The sequence below is a fragment of the Protobothrops mucrosquamatus genome, unplaced genomic scaffold, assembly GCF_001527695.2.
Source record: "Protobothrops mucrosquamatus isolate PMUCROS unplaced genomic scaffold, P.Mucros_1.0 scaffold1333, whole genome shotgun sequence".
In the NCBI taxonomy this organism is placed as follows: domain Eukaryota; kingdom Metazoa; phylum Chordata; class Lepidosauria; order Squamata; family Viperidae; genus Protobothrops; species Protobothrops mucrosquamatus.
In genome coordinates, this window is record NW_015387531.1 from 38896 (window position 1) to 52707 (window position 13812).

Genomic DNA, 13812 nt, shown 5'->3' on the forward strand with positions numbered 1-13812 from the left:
ATCTATCTATCTATCTATCTATCTATCTATCTATCTATCTATCTATCTATCTAATACTAAGTTGGCTGATTGAAATTGCTTGTTCACAGCCCCGGACAATCATCTCTGAAGTGATGAGATATGTTGTGTTTTTGTGTGAAGTTTTTGTAATGATTCAGTATGTGGAACTTAACCCTGTGAACGTTATGCCAAGCTCTGTTTTGTCATGATCATCTCTGAGAGATATCTTGAGGGATGGACGGGGATGATGGAGAAGTGGCTATCTGTGATGGATTGTAGTGAGGAGGTGGATCCCCAGGAGGGAAGGGGTGCATCCCAGAGGAGCAAGAGGCAACTCTGCACAGATATTAGTGTCAGAGAAAGAGGGTGAAGACAGCCTCTCCCTGATAGTAGATAATAGAGTCCCCAGTCAGGCAAGATTTTGTCTATAGGTGTGAAAAAAATAAAGAACTCAGCCTGGAAGAATGCTTGGTTCGGGGCCTAATACAATCTTACAGGGGAAAAATCATGTCGTTGCTTTATGACTGACCAATGCGAAACGTGAAAAGCATGTAATTGCACCTCTGACCTCACCTGCCTCTTCTGTATTTACAGCTTGAGAATTTATACTTGATCGCCATCTGTCACCGCAGGGGAATCAAATCAGTGAGGGATCTGACGGCTGAGCATCTCCCTTTGCTGAGAAACATTTTGCAAGAAGGAGGGGTGAGTATCTCTTTCACTTCATCCAGTTCTTGCCCCTTCTAATTCTAGGTTTTCTGATCACCCCAGATTCTCCTTGTGTTGGTGAAACTAAATAGCTTTCCCTTATATACAATATTAGCATGTAATTAGAGAAACTCTGACCGTGGTTTTCAAGATAGCATTTTCCCTGCAGAGATCCGAGGTTGTGAATCAACCAGAGCATAATTCACAATTCATAATTCCATTGCAGGATCTTGTATTTCTGAGAGAAAATGGATGGGCAATTTGCCCACTATTGTTTTATTTTTGTCTTTTTGCATTTCTAGAACAAAAATAACATATTTAGAACTTCCTAGCTCTATTTCTTGATCTTCAAGAGCATTCATATAGATCTGTAAAAACTAAGTGAAAACACAGACTGCTTCAGATTTATTTTTAAATGTCAGTCTAACTTGGGAAATGTTTTTTAAATCACAAAGACGTGATGAATATTAGCAATGTATTTTCTTCACCCTCAGGTGCTTTGCCCTGTTCTAAATCTTGCTTTCAAAATAGGTTCCTTTTTGCTTAAAAATAAAAATAAAAACTGTGAATCGTTTTACGACTCATACCCCTACATACACACAAGCAGTACAATAGCAGGTCAATTCTCTCCTTTTGGCTAGAGAGATGAGTTAGCTTTCTGTTGGCACCCAGTCCGGGTTAATGAAAGGGAAATTCCAGGGTGGGGTGGGAGATCCTACTTCTCTTCCCGTTAACTGCTTATTCATTTCCGATGAAGTTCTGAGGAAACGGTTCATGTCAGCAACTGATGTGCCTCTGAAACAGATTAGCATGGCGAAGCTGCAGCTTGCAGGCGAGAAGGATGCATGCCCTCTTTGTAATTTATTGTGGCGTTTTCGTGTTGAATTTATTCAGCTCGTTGCTTATGGGGGCACCTCGTGACACTATGGCAGACATGTCAAACACAAGGCCCCGGGGCCGGATGCGGCCCGCAAAGTGGTTTCATGGGGCTCGCGAAGCCATCCTGGAAACAGTGAGGGAACGGCCCCCTCTGCCTTGGCCCTGGCCCAGGCCGGCTGGGAGCCAATGTACAATTTTGTGGTGGCCATCTATGCTGAAACACATTCAGTCTTAGCTCCATAAGCCCCCCCCCCCGCATGACCTGAGAGGAACAGTGAGGCTCCTCCAGTGGACCAAGCCTTGGCACTTGCCCCGGTCCCACCCCCTTCTGCCAGAGACCCTCAGATCTGTCCCACTCCTGCCCAGGCCCCCACAGGCACCCTTGACGTGAACGATGTAGAGCTGACCATGCCCACCCAGTAGGCCACACCCACTCCCTCCACGCCCACCCAGTAGGCCGCACCCACCCTGGCCACACCCACTTGCGCCCTCCCAAGGGCAACCGCAATGCTGATGCGGCCCTCAATGAAATTGAGTTTGACACCCCTGCACCCCTTTGTTGGTAGACTGTCTGAGCCCTTGGCTGCTCCCCCGCCTCTTCCTTGTCTTCTGGGCACAGTTATTTCCCCTTGTGATGAATTGGCCGATGCCAGGCCGAACTGGCAAAACGAAATGCGTCTCCTCGGGACCAGATGTTGCAGAGAGGTCTTTCCAGAATGGGATGGCACCGTGCCCAGCGAGCAAGGGCTCAAATGGAAAATCTGAGGGGGAAGCGGCTTCCAAGCCCATGGGCAGCTACAATTTTGCTCCTGCTTGTTTAAAGAGTCAGCTCGGCTGCGGTGAGTGGAGGAATGCCGGTTGAGGTGCGCAGATCTGCTTTGCAAAAAAAAAAAACGGTCCTGTTGCACAGTTACCTGCGGTAGACCCTTCAGTTCAAAACAACTGCCATAGTCACCACAGTAGGTTGCAAAAGCACTGTGTTGTGGTTTGGGGAGGAGATGTGACAGCACGCCACTTGGACTGCTTCAGAAGCCAGGCCTAAGGGTTTCCAAAGCACTTAACCGCCTGTGTTTAATTTGATCGGCAGCTGGCAACTAAGCAAACAACAGAGCAGGTGGGAGGCGCAAACTGTGACAATTTGGGTTCAAGTGCTAAGAAATGGAAGGAGAGTCGATGGCATTTCTGCACACAGGGCTTGGACGTAGTTAGGAGTAGATCCAAGTCCTGAGCAACAAAAGAGAGCTATCAGTTCACAATGAGTAGATTCTCTCTGACCACCAATGTTGGTGAGGAATTCGGGGCCAGCACACCCAGAATGCACCAGGCTGGGAAAAACTGCTGCAAGGGATTATCTTTTCTTAATGAGACCAATTCCGATCCTTATCTCAGGAGTTTCCCTGTCTAGGATGAGTGTTAGATAGAGTGATATGCTCAAGTGGCAAAGTCATTTTAAAAAAAATAACCCTCTGCTTACGCTGACAATAGCTGTTGCATCAGGCCAAAGATTATCCAGTTTGAAATGCAGTTTCCAGGGTGGGCAACCAAAAGGAGACACAAGCACATAATTATTCTCTCACTCATGTCCCTTCTCAAATAACAGAGAGTCCACCCTACCTATAGCGGTTACTGTAGGCATTTAAAGCCATCCAGTTAGCTGTCAGTGGGGGTAGCAGAAATAAATTCCATCGTATGTTTGCCTTCCTGGGATGACCTGAGATTCCAGAGTTTTAGAGAATGAGAAAAAAAATAAATAACTAAGTCCGTTTTCTCTGTGCCATGCCTCATTCAGTACATTTTGTCATTTACCCTATAGTTTTGCCTTACAGGTAGTCCTCATTTAGCAGCCACAGTTAGGACCAGCAACATGGTCATTAAGTGGAACAGTTCCTAAGTATTTGTCTGTTTTTAATACGAACATTAACTGATTGTCCATTTCTTGTAGGAGGCCATAGAAAAGCGCTTTGGCCTTGCAAAGACCCAAGTGAGAGTTTACTTGCATTACCAGCCATCCTATTTCCACCTTCACGTGCATTTCACTGCCCTGAGCTACGATGCACCGGGGTGCTCTGTTGAGCGGGCTCTCCTGCTTTCCGATGTGATGTATCATCTGGAGCTGGACTCCCAGTATTATCAAAAGTGCCCCTTGACCTTTCCTGTCCGAGCAGATGAACCTCTGCTGAAGAAATTCCAGGAAGCTGGTAAAGCCTGAACATCTGGGGATGTTGAAGAAAGAGTGCATGGAAAAAAAATACACCTAATCAAGAAATGACGATACCTTTATAGGGTCTGTAAGATATTTTGGGGGATTTTTTTAAAGACTTAATTTGTATTTTTTTTTCTATTGGAATTTTTTTTTTTAAAAAAATCAATAAATAGCTGTGTCCATGAGTTCCAGGTGTATCTTCCTTCCCTTAGCCCCGTGATGGCGAACCTGTGACACGCGTGCCACAGGTGGCACGCAGAGCCCTCTCTGTGGGCACGCGCACTGTCACCCCAGTCCTAGGCCTTCAGCTGGGTTTTATAAAATCTTTTCTCTTTAGGCCTCCACCACCGTGTGCAAAAAAAAAAAAAAAAGGTTCAATCAATCAATTTCAACTTCTTGCGGGGAAAAATAAGATCTCATAAAATTGGAATTGATTGATTGAACTTTTTAGTCCCGCCCAGTTTGCCGCTACCACTGAGGCCATGCCCACCCAAAGGCCCACGCCCACCCAAAGGCCCACGCCTACCCGGCACCCGACGATACATAAGTGGATTTTGGGTTGCAGTTTGGGCACTCGGTCTCTAAAAGGTTTGCCATCACTGCCCTAGCCTGACTGTTTTTTGGGTCAGTTCCCACTTACCCAAACCAGCATAAATGATGGCTAGAGTTGATAAGAGTTTGAGAACCAACAGAATCTGGAAGGCTACAGGCATCACATTCTTCTGCTATGTGGACCGTGGATTTGACATTTCAGATGTTTCGGCAGATGGCAGGTTGTGCCCTTTAATAGATTTGGGAGTTCAACAGCTTTCAGCCCCGCCAGCTTCCGTGATGGGGATGAATTGTGGACATTATATTCAAAAAAGATATAGAAAACATCACGATGCAAGCAATGGTGTACGTGCTTCATGCTTGTATTTCCTCCTGCTATACCTTACAATACTGCATTATATTCGTCATGTTTTAAAGCTGCAATACTTGACATTAACCTGGTTGCCTTCCCTGGCCTGGTTGATCTCCAGATTATTTTGGACTCCAGTGGATCATCTGACTGTTGGTTACTAAGGCTGGCAGATGGAAAAAGAAGCTCTAAGTCAGTATTTCTCAACTTTAAGATAAATGGACTTCAACTCCCAGAATTCACCAGCCAGCATTTTAGGTTGAGAAATCCTCTATACACAACCTGGAAGAAAGCCACATGTAAAACAGTAATATGCAAAAATGGATGGGGGTGCTCTATAAACATCGTAAAAAGGCTAAATCAGTTCAGTCCATGAAAATTCATTCTCTCTCTCTCTCTCTCTCTCTCTCTCTCTCTCTCTCTCTCTCTTTTAGTTCATTTTCCTTTTCGGTTAATAGAATCTAGTAACTATATTAGCTTGTTTAACTTAGGGTTATGGCGGTGTGACTCTCCAGATGTTAAACTCCAATTTACATAGTCTTGGCCAATAAGGGGAGATTTGCAGCTGCAGGCTAACATTTCGAAGGCCACCCATCGCCTATTCCCCTAAGTCCTTATGTGACTTTTTTTTGTTCCAATAAAGCTGAACATGTGTTTCCTATGAAGCAACTGCATTGTTTCTCAGCATTTTTTAAAATTCTAAAATCCACATGTTTTAATTTTAATTGAACATGACATGACATCTGAGCGGCTCTGCTAATGCTAGGACGGCCCGGAGTGGCCTTTGAAAGGGGGTTTTAAATGTAAGGATTGTACAGTAGGGGCCAAAATTGTGGAAACCTTTTGGGAAAAGTGTATTTTTGAGGTTTGATGGCTAATAACACCACTTTTATTTTGGAGTAGTACCATAAAATTATATATCAATGGAAAGATAATTTAATTGAGAATGTAATGCAACGAAGTTTGTTCAATTATCTGTACTGTATTCTCTGAAAAGTTATAGCCAAATAACCAGAAAAAGGAAGCACAACTTGCTTAAGTTGATATCAGGTAGCTTTCCTTCATCTGATTGTAGTCAATGAGCATGAGTGTTTAGAGAGCCAATTAGGTGTCATCTTGTTTTGGCAATGAGCCAGTCAGATCACAGTAGGATTCAGTTATTGATGTCATGTATTGAAGCTGAGAGGAGGACATTTGTCAGTGTGTTATGTGATCGCTATCACGTTCGTTGGTTTTTTTTGTGTTCTTTCATTTACTGAGCTTGTAAAACATAATAAAATTAAAGTAAGGGTGCAAAGAGTTGACTGGTTGCCCAGAAAGCAATGTAAAATAGTATTATTAAGTGAATAAGGCTACAGTTATAAAGAAATTAGAAGAAAAATTGGTGGAAACTTAACCAAAGGTGGCATTTCTACTGTACACTTTTCCCAAAAGGTTTCCACAATTTTGGCCACTACTGTAAAAGGATGGATTTTTATAAGGGTATATTTTAATACCTTTTGTGCTTCTGTAGGCTTCATCCTCACAGACCCTGTCCTTTCCTTTCCGTTGCTGTGACACTGACCTGTTCTTGCAGAATGAATTCACCATTAGAATACAGAAAAATGTGGGATTCTATGCCATTTTTATCACTATTATTATTTCTATCCAGGTATGATTTATCTCCAAACTGCAAATATTTAGTGATTTAGTTGCCTTGAACTTAGAAAAAAAGACGGGTTTTTGTTAATACAGGTAGTGCTCAACTCACAACCACAACTGGGACAAGAATTTCCACTGCCAAACAAGGCAGTTTTAAGTTGTGCCCAATTTTCCTATCTTTTTTTTGCCACAATTGTTAAGCTAATTGCTGCAGTTGTGAAAGGGATCATGAGGTGCTTAAGGTAATTCAGATGCCCCCATTGACTTTCCTTGGCAGAAGCTGACTAGGCAGGTTGCAGATGGCAATCACATCATCCTGGGATGTTGCAACCATCATAACATATATGCCAACTGCCAAACGCCCAAATTTTGAACTTGTAACCCCGGGGGGGGTGCTTTTTTCATCGCTGTTACAACTTCCAGCAGTCACTAAACGAATCGTTGCAAGTCAGAGACTACTTGTATTTATAGCTGAGAAGGGCTCAAACAAAGAAATCTGCAAGGTTGATCTGTGTTTTAAGTGTATGAAATTATAGACCCAAAACTAACAGATTTACTGGGTTTTCATTGGGCTTCATTGTGAATTGGGCCAGGATGAGGTAAGTAAGTTCTGCAACACACATTTGCTAATTTTTTCCAATGTCTTCTAGATTGATTTACTGTCACTCGCCAGAGAAAGAACTGGGCTGTAACAGGCCAAGGAGAAAATAGGGGAAGAAGATGGTAAGAACAGCATTACCCATCTGGCACTTGGGAGCTAGCGAGAACATTGCTGAGTCAAACAAAGAGAGTTCCCAAATTCGGTGCCATGAGACAGAACTTAAACAATTAAAGGTCCCGATGAGCAGGGAAGTAATGCCTAGGCCAGGGGTAGGCAACCTCGGCTCTTTTATGACTCATGGACTTCAACTCCCAGAATTCCTGAGTCAGCATAGCTGTATCAATATGACTCACAATTCTGGCAGAGGCTAATTCTGTATGGGTTTGCACAGTTAACTGTCCAATTTGGGACAGATAGGTTGGCTGTTTCCCCATATTTAACAGAATAACAAGAGTTGGAAGGGACCTTGAAGGTCTTCTAGTCCAACCCCCTGCTCAGGCAGGAAGCCCTATACCCATTTCAGACAAATGGATGACCAATCTCTTAAAAACTTCCAGTGTTGGAGCATCCACAACTTCTGGAGGCAAGTTGTTCTACTGGTTAGTTGTTTGCACTGTTAGGAAATTTCTCCTTAGTTCTAGGTTGGTTCTCTCATTGATCAGTTTCCATCCATTGCTTCTTGTCCTGCCTTCAGGTGCTTTGGAGAATAGATTGACCCCCTCTTCTTTGTGGCAACCCCTTAAATATTGGAACACTACTATCATGTCATCCCTAGTCCTTCTTTCCATTAAACTAGACATACCCAATTCCAGCAACTCTTTATAAGTTCTAGCCTTCAGTCCCCTAATCATCTTTGTTGATCTTTCTTGCACTGTTTCCAGAGTCTCAACATTTTTTTTACATTGTGGCGACCAAAGCTGGTGCATTATTCCAAGTGTGGCCTTACCAAGGCATCATAAAGTGGTAGTAACACTTCACATTATCTTGATTCTTTCCCTCTGTTAATGCAGCCTAGGACTGCATTGGCTTTTTTGGCAGCTGCAGCACGTGGCTGGCTCATATTTAGGCGATTGTCCACTAGGATTCCGAGATCCCTCTCACAGTTGCTACTATTGAGCCAGGTACCACCGATACTAAACCTGTGCATTTGGTTTTTCTTGCCTAAATGTAGAACCTTACTTTTTTCACCATTGAATTTCATTTTGTTAGATAGTACCCGATGTTCAAGTCTCTGTCAAGATCCTTCTGTATCTTAAGCCTGTCTTCTGGAGTGATGTCTAGTCCTGCCAGCTTTGATGCTTAATACTTGTTTTAAAGTTTCGCTAGCCCACCCTTCCACTTAAACAGTTGCCATTATGGATTCTGCAGCAGTGCAAAGCAGCCTTCAGGCTTGTCAGTGTAAAAAGACACAGCACAGGAGGAAAGAAGAACGGGGAGGGAAAAAGAAAAAAAAATGGTTGCCAGTTCTTAATAGTCTTTGGTTTCTATAACCGTTGCAACGGAATTTGGCACACGCGTGGCTTAGATCAAGGCTTTTCAACCAGTGGTACGGGTACCACCTGTGGTACATTCGCACCTGGCAGGTGGTACGCGACCATCCTAGAAAAGTGGTAGCAGGGGAGAGGAATGAGCTGAACCGGTGGCAGCACTGCACAAGCCTGAGCGAGAGACGGCTGGAGCTGCAGGGCTGTCAGGGCTCAGCGGAAGCCCCAGGATCAGCGCTTCTTCAGGACTGTCAGGGCTTAGTGGAAGCGCCAGGATCAGCGCCAGGCTCCAGCTGGAACTCGGCGCTGATCCTGGCGCTTCTGCTGAGCCCAGAAGAAGCGCCGATCAGCTGGAATGTTGCAGCCTTTCCAGGGTCTTGTGATTTACATTCAGATGCTTGGCAACTGATTCATATTTATGATGGTCACAGTGTCCCAGGGTCATGTGAAGTGACCAAAACCTGCTGCAACCACCCAGCAGACGGGGGGAATAAAAACCAAACATCCCCCCACCCCACCCCCGCTGCCAATCCTCAACAGAAATGCTCACAACAATGAAAACCTCGGACAGGAGGAAGAGCGCCGCCGGGCGGGCAGGCAGGTGTCTTGCTCGGCACTTTTTTCAGTGCCATTGTAACTTCAAACAGTCACTGAGCGAACTGTTAAGTCGAGGACTACCTGTACTTCATCACTGTTTTCCTTTTTTTTTTTTTTGGTCATCAAGTTTTTGACACCTTGCTAGGCGACTGGTGGTACTCGGATGTTGCCATATCCTAAAAGTGGTACAATGGGTGAAAAGGTTGAAAAGCCCTGGCTTAGATAATGCCATTGCTTTCTCCAGAGCAGATGGCACGGGTACTTTCCTCAGAGGACAGTTGGTTTTGCCTGGGCAAAGATGCACAGCAAAATAGCTCCCTTTCCAAGTGTGTCTCCCACGACCGTTGCAGCAACATTCCTGTGATTCATCCTCAACAAAAACCCCCAAAGGGAAGGATAGATAGGCTTTCCAAGTGAAAGTAGAGAAGCAAGGAAACATGTGTTAAGACAGATAGTATTTGTGCCTGGCTGAACCGCTGCAATTGACTGGCTTCACAAACCCGCTAGACTAGGGATAGGCAACTTTTTAATGGCCAAGGCTGCTCTTCCCCCTTCTCTCAAAATAGAAAGGGAAAGGGGGGAGAACCGTTTCCAAGGCTCACCGCTTGTGATATGGTGATATCACATGAACGGGTGGGGCCAAAATAATTGGCTGGGAAGAGTTTAAGGGATTTAAAATACCGTAGTATTTGTGCGACTGTTTGAACCACTTGGAAGTGCTTAATTGGGAAAAGACATCATTGTTTTAAGAAGTAGCAGGCCAGTGTGAAGCTCCCCAAAACTGCAAAAAAGTGCTTTGAAAGCTATATCAGGGGTGGGGTACTATGGCCCCTTTATGACCTTTGGACTTCAACTCTCAGAATTCCTTAGCCAGCATGGGAGTTGAAGTCCATGGGTCATAAAGGGGCCATAGTACCCCACCCCTCATCTAGCTGCTTCAAAGCACTTTTTTGCAGTTTGGGGGAGCTTCAAAACAAAAGGCCCAGGAGATGCGCATGGCCCAGGGGTTGTGGATTGTTTATCCCAGAATTAAGCCAAGGCTATGCAAATAAAAGGTGAAGGATGGTGTGTTGCAGGAAAAAGATCTTCCACTTTGCACGTTGTGTGAATACAGTCCGATAGAACCGTTCCTGCAAAAGCGTTTTCATTCCGTTGAAAGCGGTGATGATGATGATGATGATAATGATAATAATAATAATAATAACAACAACAACAATAATAATAATAAAGTTGGAAGGGACCTTGGAGGTCATCTAGTCCAACCCCCTGCTCAGGCAGGAAACCCTATACCATTTTGGACAAATGGCTGTCCAGTCTCTTCTTTAAAACTTTCAGTGTTGGAGCATTCACCGCTTCTGAAAGCAGGTTGTTCCACTGGTTAATTGTTCTAACTGTCAGGAAGTTTCTCCTTAGTTCTAGGTTTCTTCTCTCTTTGGTTAGTTTCCACCCATTGCTTCTTGTCCTGCCCTCAGGCGCTTTGGAGAATAGCTTGACTCCCTCTTCTTTGGGGCAGCCCCTGAGATACTGGAACACTGCTATCATGTCCCCCCTCATCCTTCTCTTCGTTAAACTAGACATACCAATTCCAGCAACCGTTCCTTATATGTTTTAGCCTCCAGTCCCCTAATCATCTTTGTTGCTCTTCTCTGTACTCTTTCTAGAGTCTCAACATCTTTTTTACATTGTGGTGACCAAAACTGGATGCCGTATTCCAAGTGTGGCCTTACCAAGGCATTGTAAAGGGGTATTAACACTTCACGTGATAAAATTGGGGATCATCAATACAGACTGTATACTTTGAAAAGGCTTCTATGATACATACTCTGTGCAACACAGAACTTTTAAAGACCAGGGGTGGTCTCAGAAAGAAAAAAAATATAAACACTCAGAATATCCTGTGGTGCAAACCAAATAACCCTTTCTTGGAACAGATGTGTACAACTCGGGATGTCCAGGTGCTTAAAAAAAAAAAAAGCAAGATGGGGTTTTGAAACAAAAGTTGGAGGCTTTAAATAATCAAAGCCACTCTCTGTATTTCCGCGGAATGAGAGATGAAACAAACGTATGACTTTTCCTTGGAATTCCCAGAGTGTGACTAGACTTGGCAGTCAAGCAGAAAACCACTTGGATGTGCAGCTGGCAGGCGTGAATCCCTTTTTCGTACACAGCTGAAGTTGAAGCAGACAGAGCTGGTACTAGACAGGGGGAGAATTAAGCAGGCAGGCAGGGGAGTTTCTCACAAAAGCAACGGTTTTAACCATGATTTACAGCCATGGTCTCAAATTGTGGGCTGTAACCCCCCAGCAACTGGTGGTAGGGATTTCCAACGTTTTATGAAGTTGGCCAGCTTGCACAAATAAAGCTTGACAATTGGCGAAACTTGCTCTAACTTTGCTCTGTGCAACAACTTGCAAATTTGGAGAAGTCTCATGATATTTTGGATAAAAATTAACTGTAAATCATAACTCTAATCACAAATTACATTGTGACTTAGCATGTCTGTGAACTCAACCAAAGAAGGGAAAGTGTGCAGCTGACACGTAGCCATAGTTGCTAACAATTGTCCTATTTATTTCAGGAGGACTTCAGTTCAGGCAAGTATACACTGGATTTGCTTCTTTGAGAAACTGACCAGGTTCTTTTTGATAAAACTGGGGATAGAGCTGTTCATATGTAGTGAGGTATGGGGTAGAATGGCTGAAATAGCCTCAGTAAAATAAAATACAGGTAACCCTTGATTTATGACCAAAATTGGGATCTGTTGCTAAGCAAGTTGGTTATTAAATGAGTTGAGCCCAATTTTATGACTTTTTTTTGCTACAGTTGTTAAATGAATCACTGCAGTTAAATGACTCGTGGTCATTAAATGAATTCAGCTTCCCCTATTGACTGCTTGTTAGAAGCCTTCTTTTCCACCTTTTTTTACTTGTCCTTTTTGTCCTTTATCAGGGAGTTATTTATACTTGTTTCTTTTGGGGTCTCTTTATTTTTCTTTTTCAGTGGTATTGTGCCAGATTGGGCTTTTATAATCTCATTTTTCAGAGTTTCCCAAGTTTCTTGAGTTGTTTTCACCTCAAAATTTCTATCCATGGAATCCTTCCCAAGGTGTAAGTTTGTTGAAATCAGCTCTCTTAAAGTGTAAGACAATAATTTGACTTTGTTCTTCTGCTTGTGGCTGCATTATGCTGAATTTGACTAAGAAACCATCTCCCCTAAAGTTCTTGTACTACTTGTGCAGGAATTCCCCTACTGTACCATACACATTTTTGAGCTGTGTCTTGCAAAGTTCCTGTATTACCATATTACCAAACAATACTATCAACACTGATGTGCCGATGTATGTTTATTTCAACATTTAAAAGTTTTTTTTTACTTGCGTTCAAGACAGCATAGCAAGCTAGCTCTTTTGGCTAAAGATGATGCAAATTTTGTGAGTACTGCATTCCCCCCCACACACACACACATTTGGCAATAAATACATGCTGACATGGCAGCTGAATGTTGCAAGTGTTTACAGTATTAATCCCCTGAGCAACAGCCTGAATCTTTAAATGCCTCCCGAATATGGGAGATTTGCCACATCATAAAATGATTATCACAAAGGCGAGCTAGTTCCATTTCTCTGAAAGCTGGGAATTTGTTCCCCTCTAGCCCACTCTTTGAAACCTCACCCACCGAAGCCGATTCTGGCTTGGTTGTTGGGCCAAGGTAGTTCCTCATCATGTTTCATAGCTGAGGCCTGACCCAAGCTTAGCAAAATCATATTAAGTACAATTGCAAACTGCAAAATTAAGCACAGCACAGACTTTGGTTCAATACTTTGTCCATGAGGCCTGATTTAGTTCACCTGGGCTTAAACCTTGCATAGAAGAACAATAGCCAATGTTTTCGTTTTCCACAGTCCAAAACCCATTCTTGTCCATGATGCTTAAAGATAACCAGTGGTGTGTGTCGGTGAAGGGCTGTTGGTGGCACCAGGGAAACCCAGATTCCAGTCCACCCCCAGCCACAGAAGCTTGCTAGGTGATTTGGGGCATGTCCTAGCCCACTCGGCTGCTGTTATGGGGGGAAATGAATGCTATGGATGCTCCCTTGAGTCCAGTGGGAGATTCACTGCATGTAGGCATCCTCGCTTAATGACGCTAATTGAGACATGTCTGCAAGTCAAAAAAAAATAAATCCACATGACAATGACACTTAGTGACAGCAGTTCTGATTGCTGTTGTTAAACGAGAACTGTGCAGGTAGTTAAGGAGGACCTCAAATGATTTCAACTTCTGACTTGCTTCTGGCTTCCCCACTGATTTTGCTCGTGGGAAGCTGGCTGGGAAGGTTGCAAATGATGATCAAGTAATCGTGGGATGCTGAGTTGAACATGAAGTCTGGTCGTAAGTACCACCCGTTCAGCATCGTTATAAATTTGGTTGGTCACGAGTGGCCGTTGATGAAGGCCAACTAATTGAACAAAGGGAAATACTAGGGCATTACTGCATACAAGTTTTTCAATTGCCATAATGGAACTTAAACGGCCTTTGTAGGAAAAAAAAACATCAAACAGGGATATGGAGAAACGCTAATGTATTTCCGAGATTGAAGATATGTGGGAAACTCATCTTTTGTTGGGGACAAAGACACTAGGAGGGGTTTTCCAGTTACTATAACCTCCTATAACAGTGATGGCGAACCTTTTAGAGCAGTGGTTCTCAACCTTTTTAATGCCGCAACCCCAACCGGTCGTAAGTCGAGTACTAACCGGTCGTAAGTCGAGGACTAAACCGGTCGTAAGTCGAGGACTAAG

The 13812-nt window shown here is 43.6% G+C and overlaps 1 protein-coding gene across 1 annotated transcript in view; it reads left to right on the forward strand.

The window, feature by feature from the left end:
- DCPS (decapping enzyme, scavenger) overlaps positions 1–3895 on the forward strand; it is a gene marked incomplete at its 5' end in the record, with an annotated part of 14138 nt that extends 10243 nt beyond the window's left edge. The window contains 2 exons of the mRNA XM_015821451.1: positions 595–705; positions 3530–3895. Of these exons, the coding sequence (XP_015676937.1) occupies positions 595–705; positions 3530–3796 (378 nt within the window). The remainder of the gene's footprint in view (positions 1–594; positions 706–3529) is intronic.
- Between the last annotated feature and the right edge of the window lie 9917 nt (positions 3896–13812).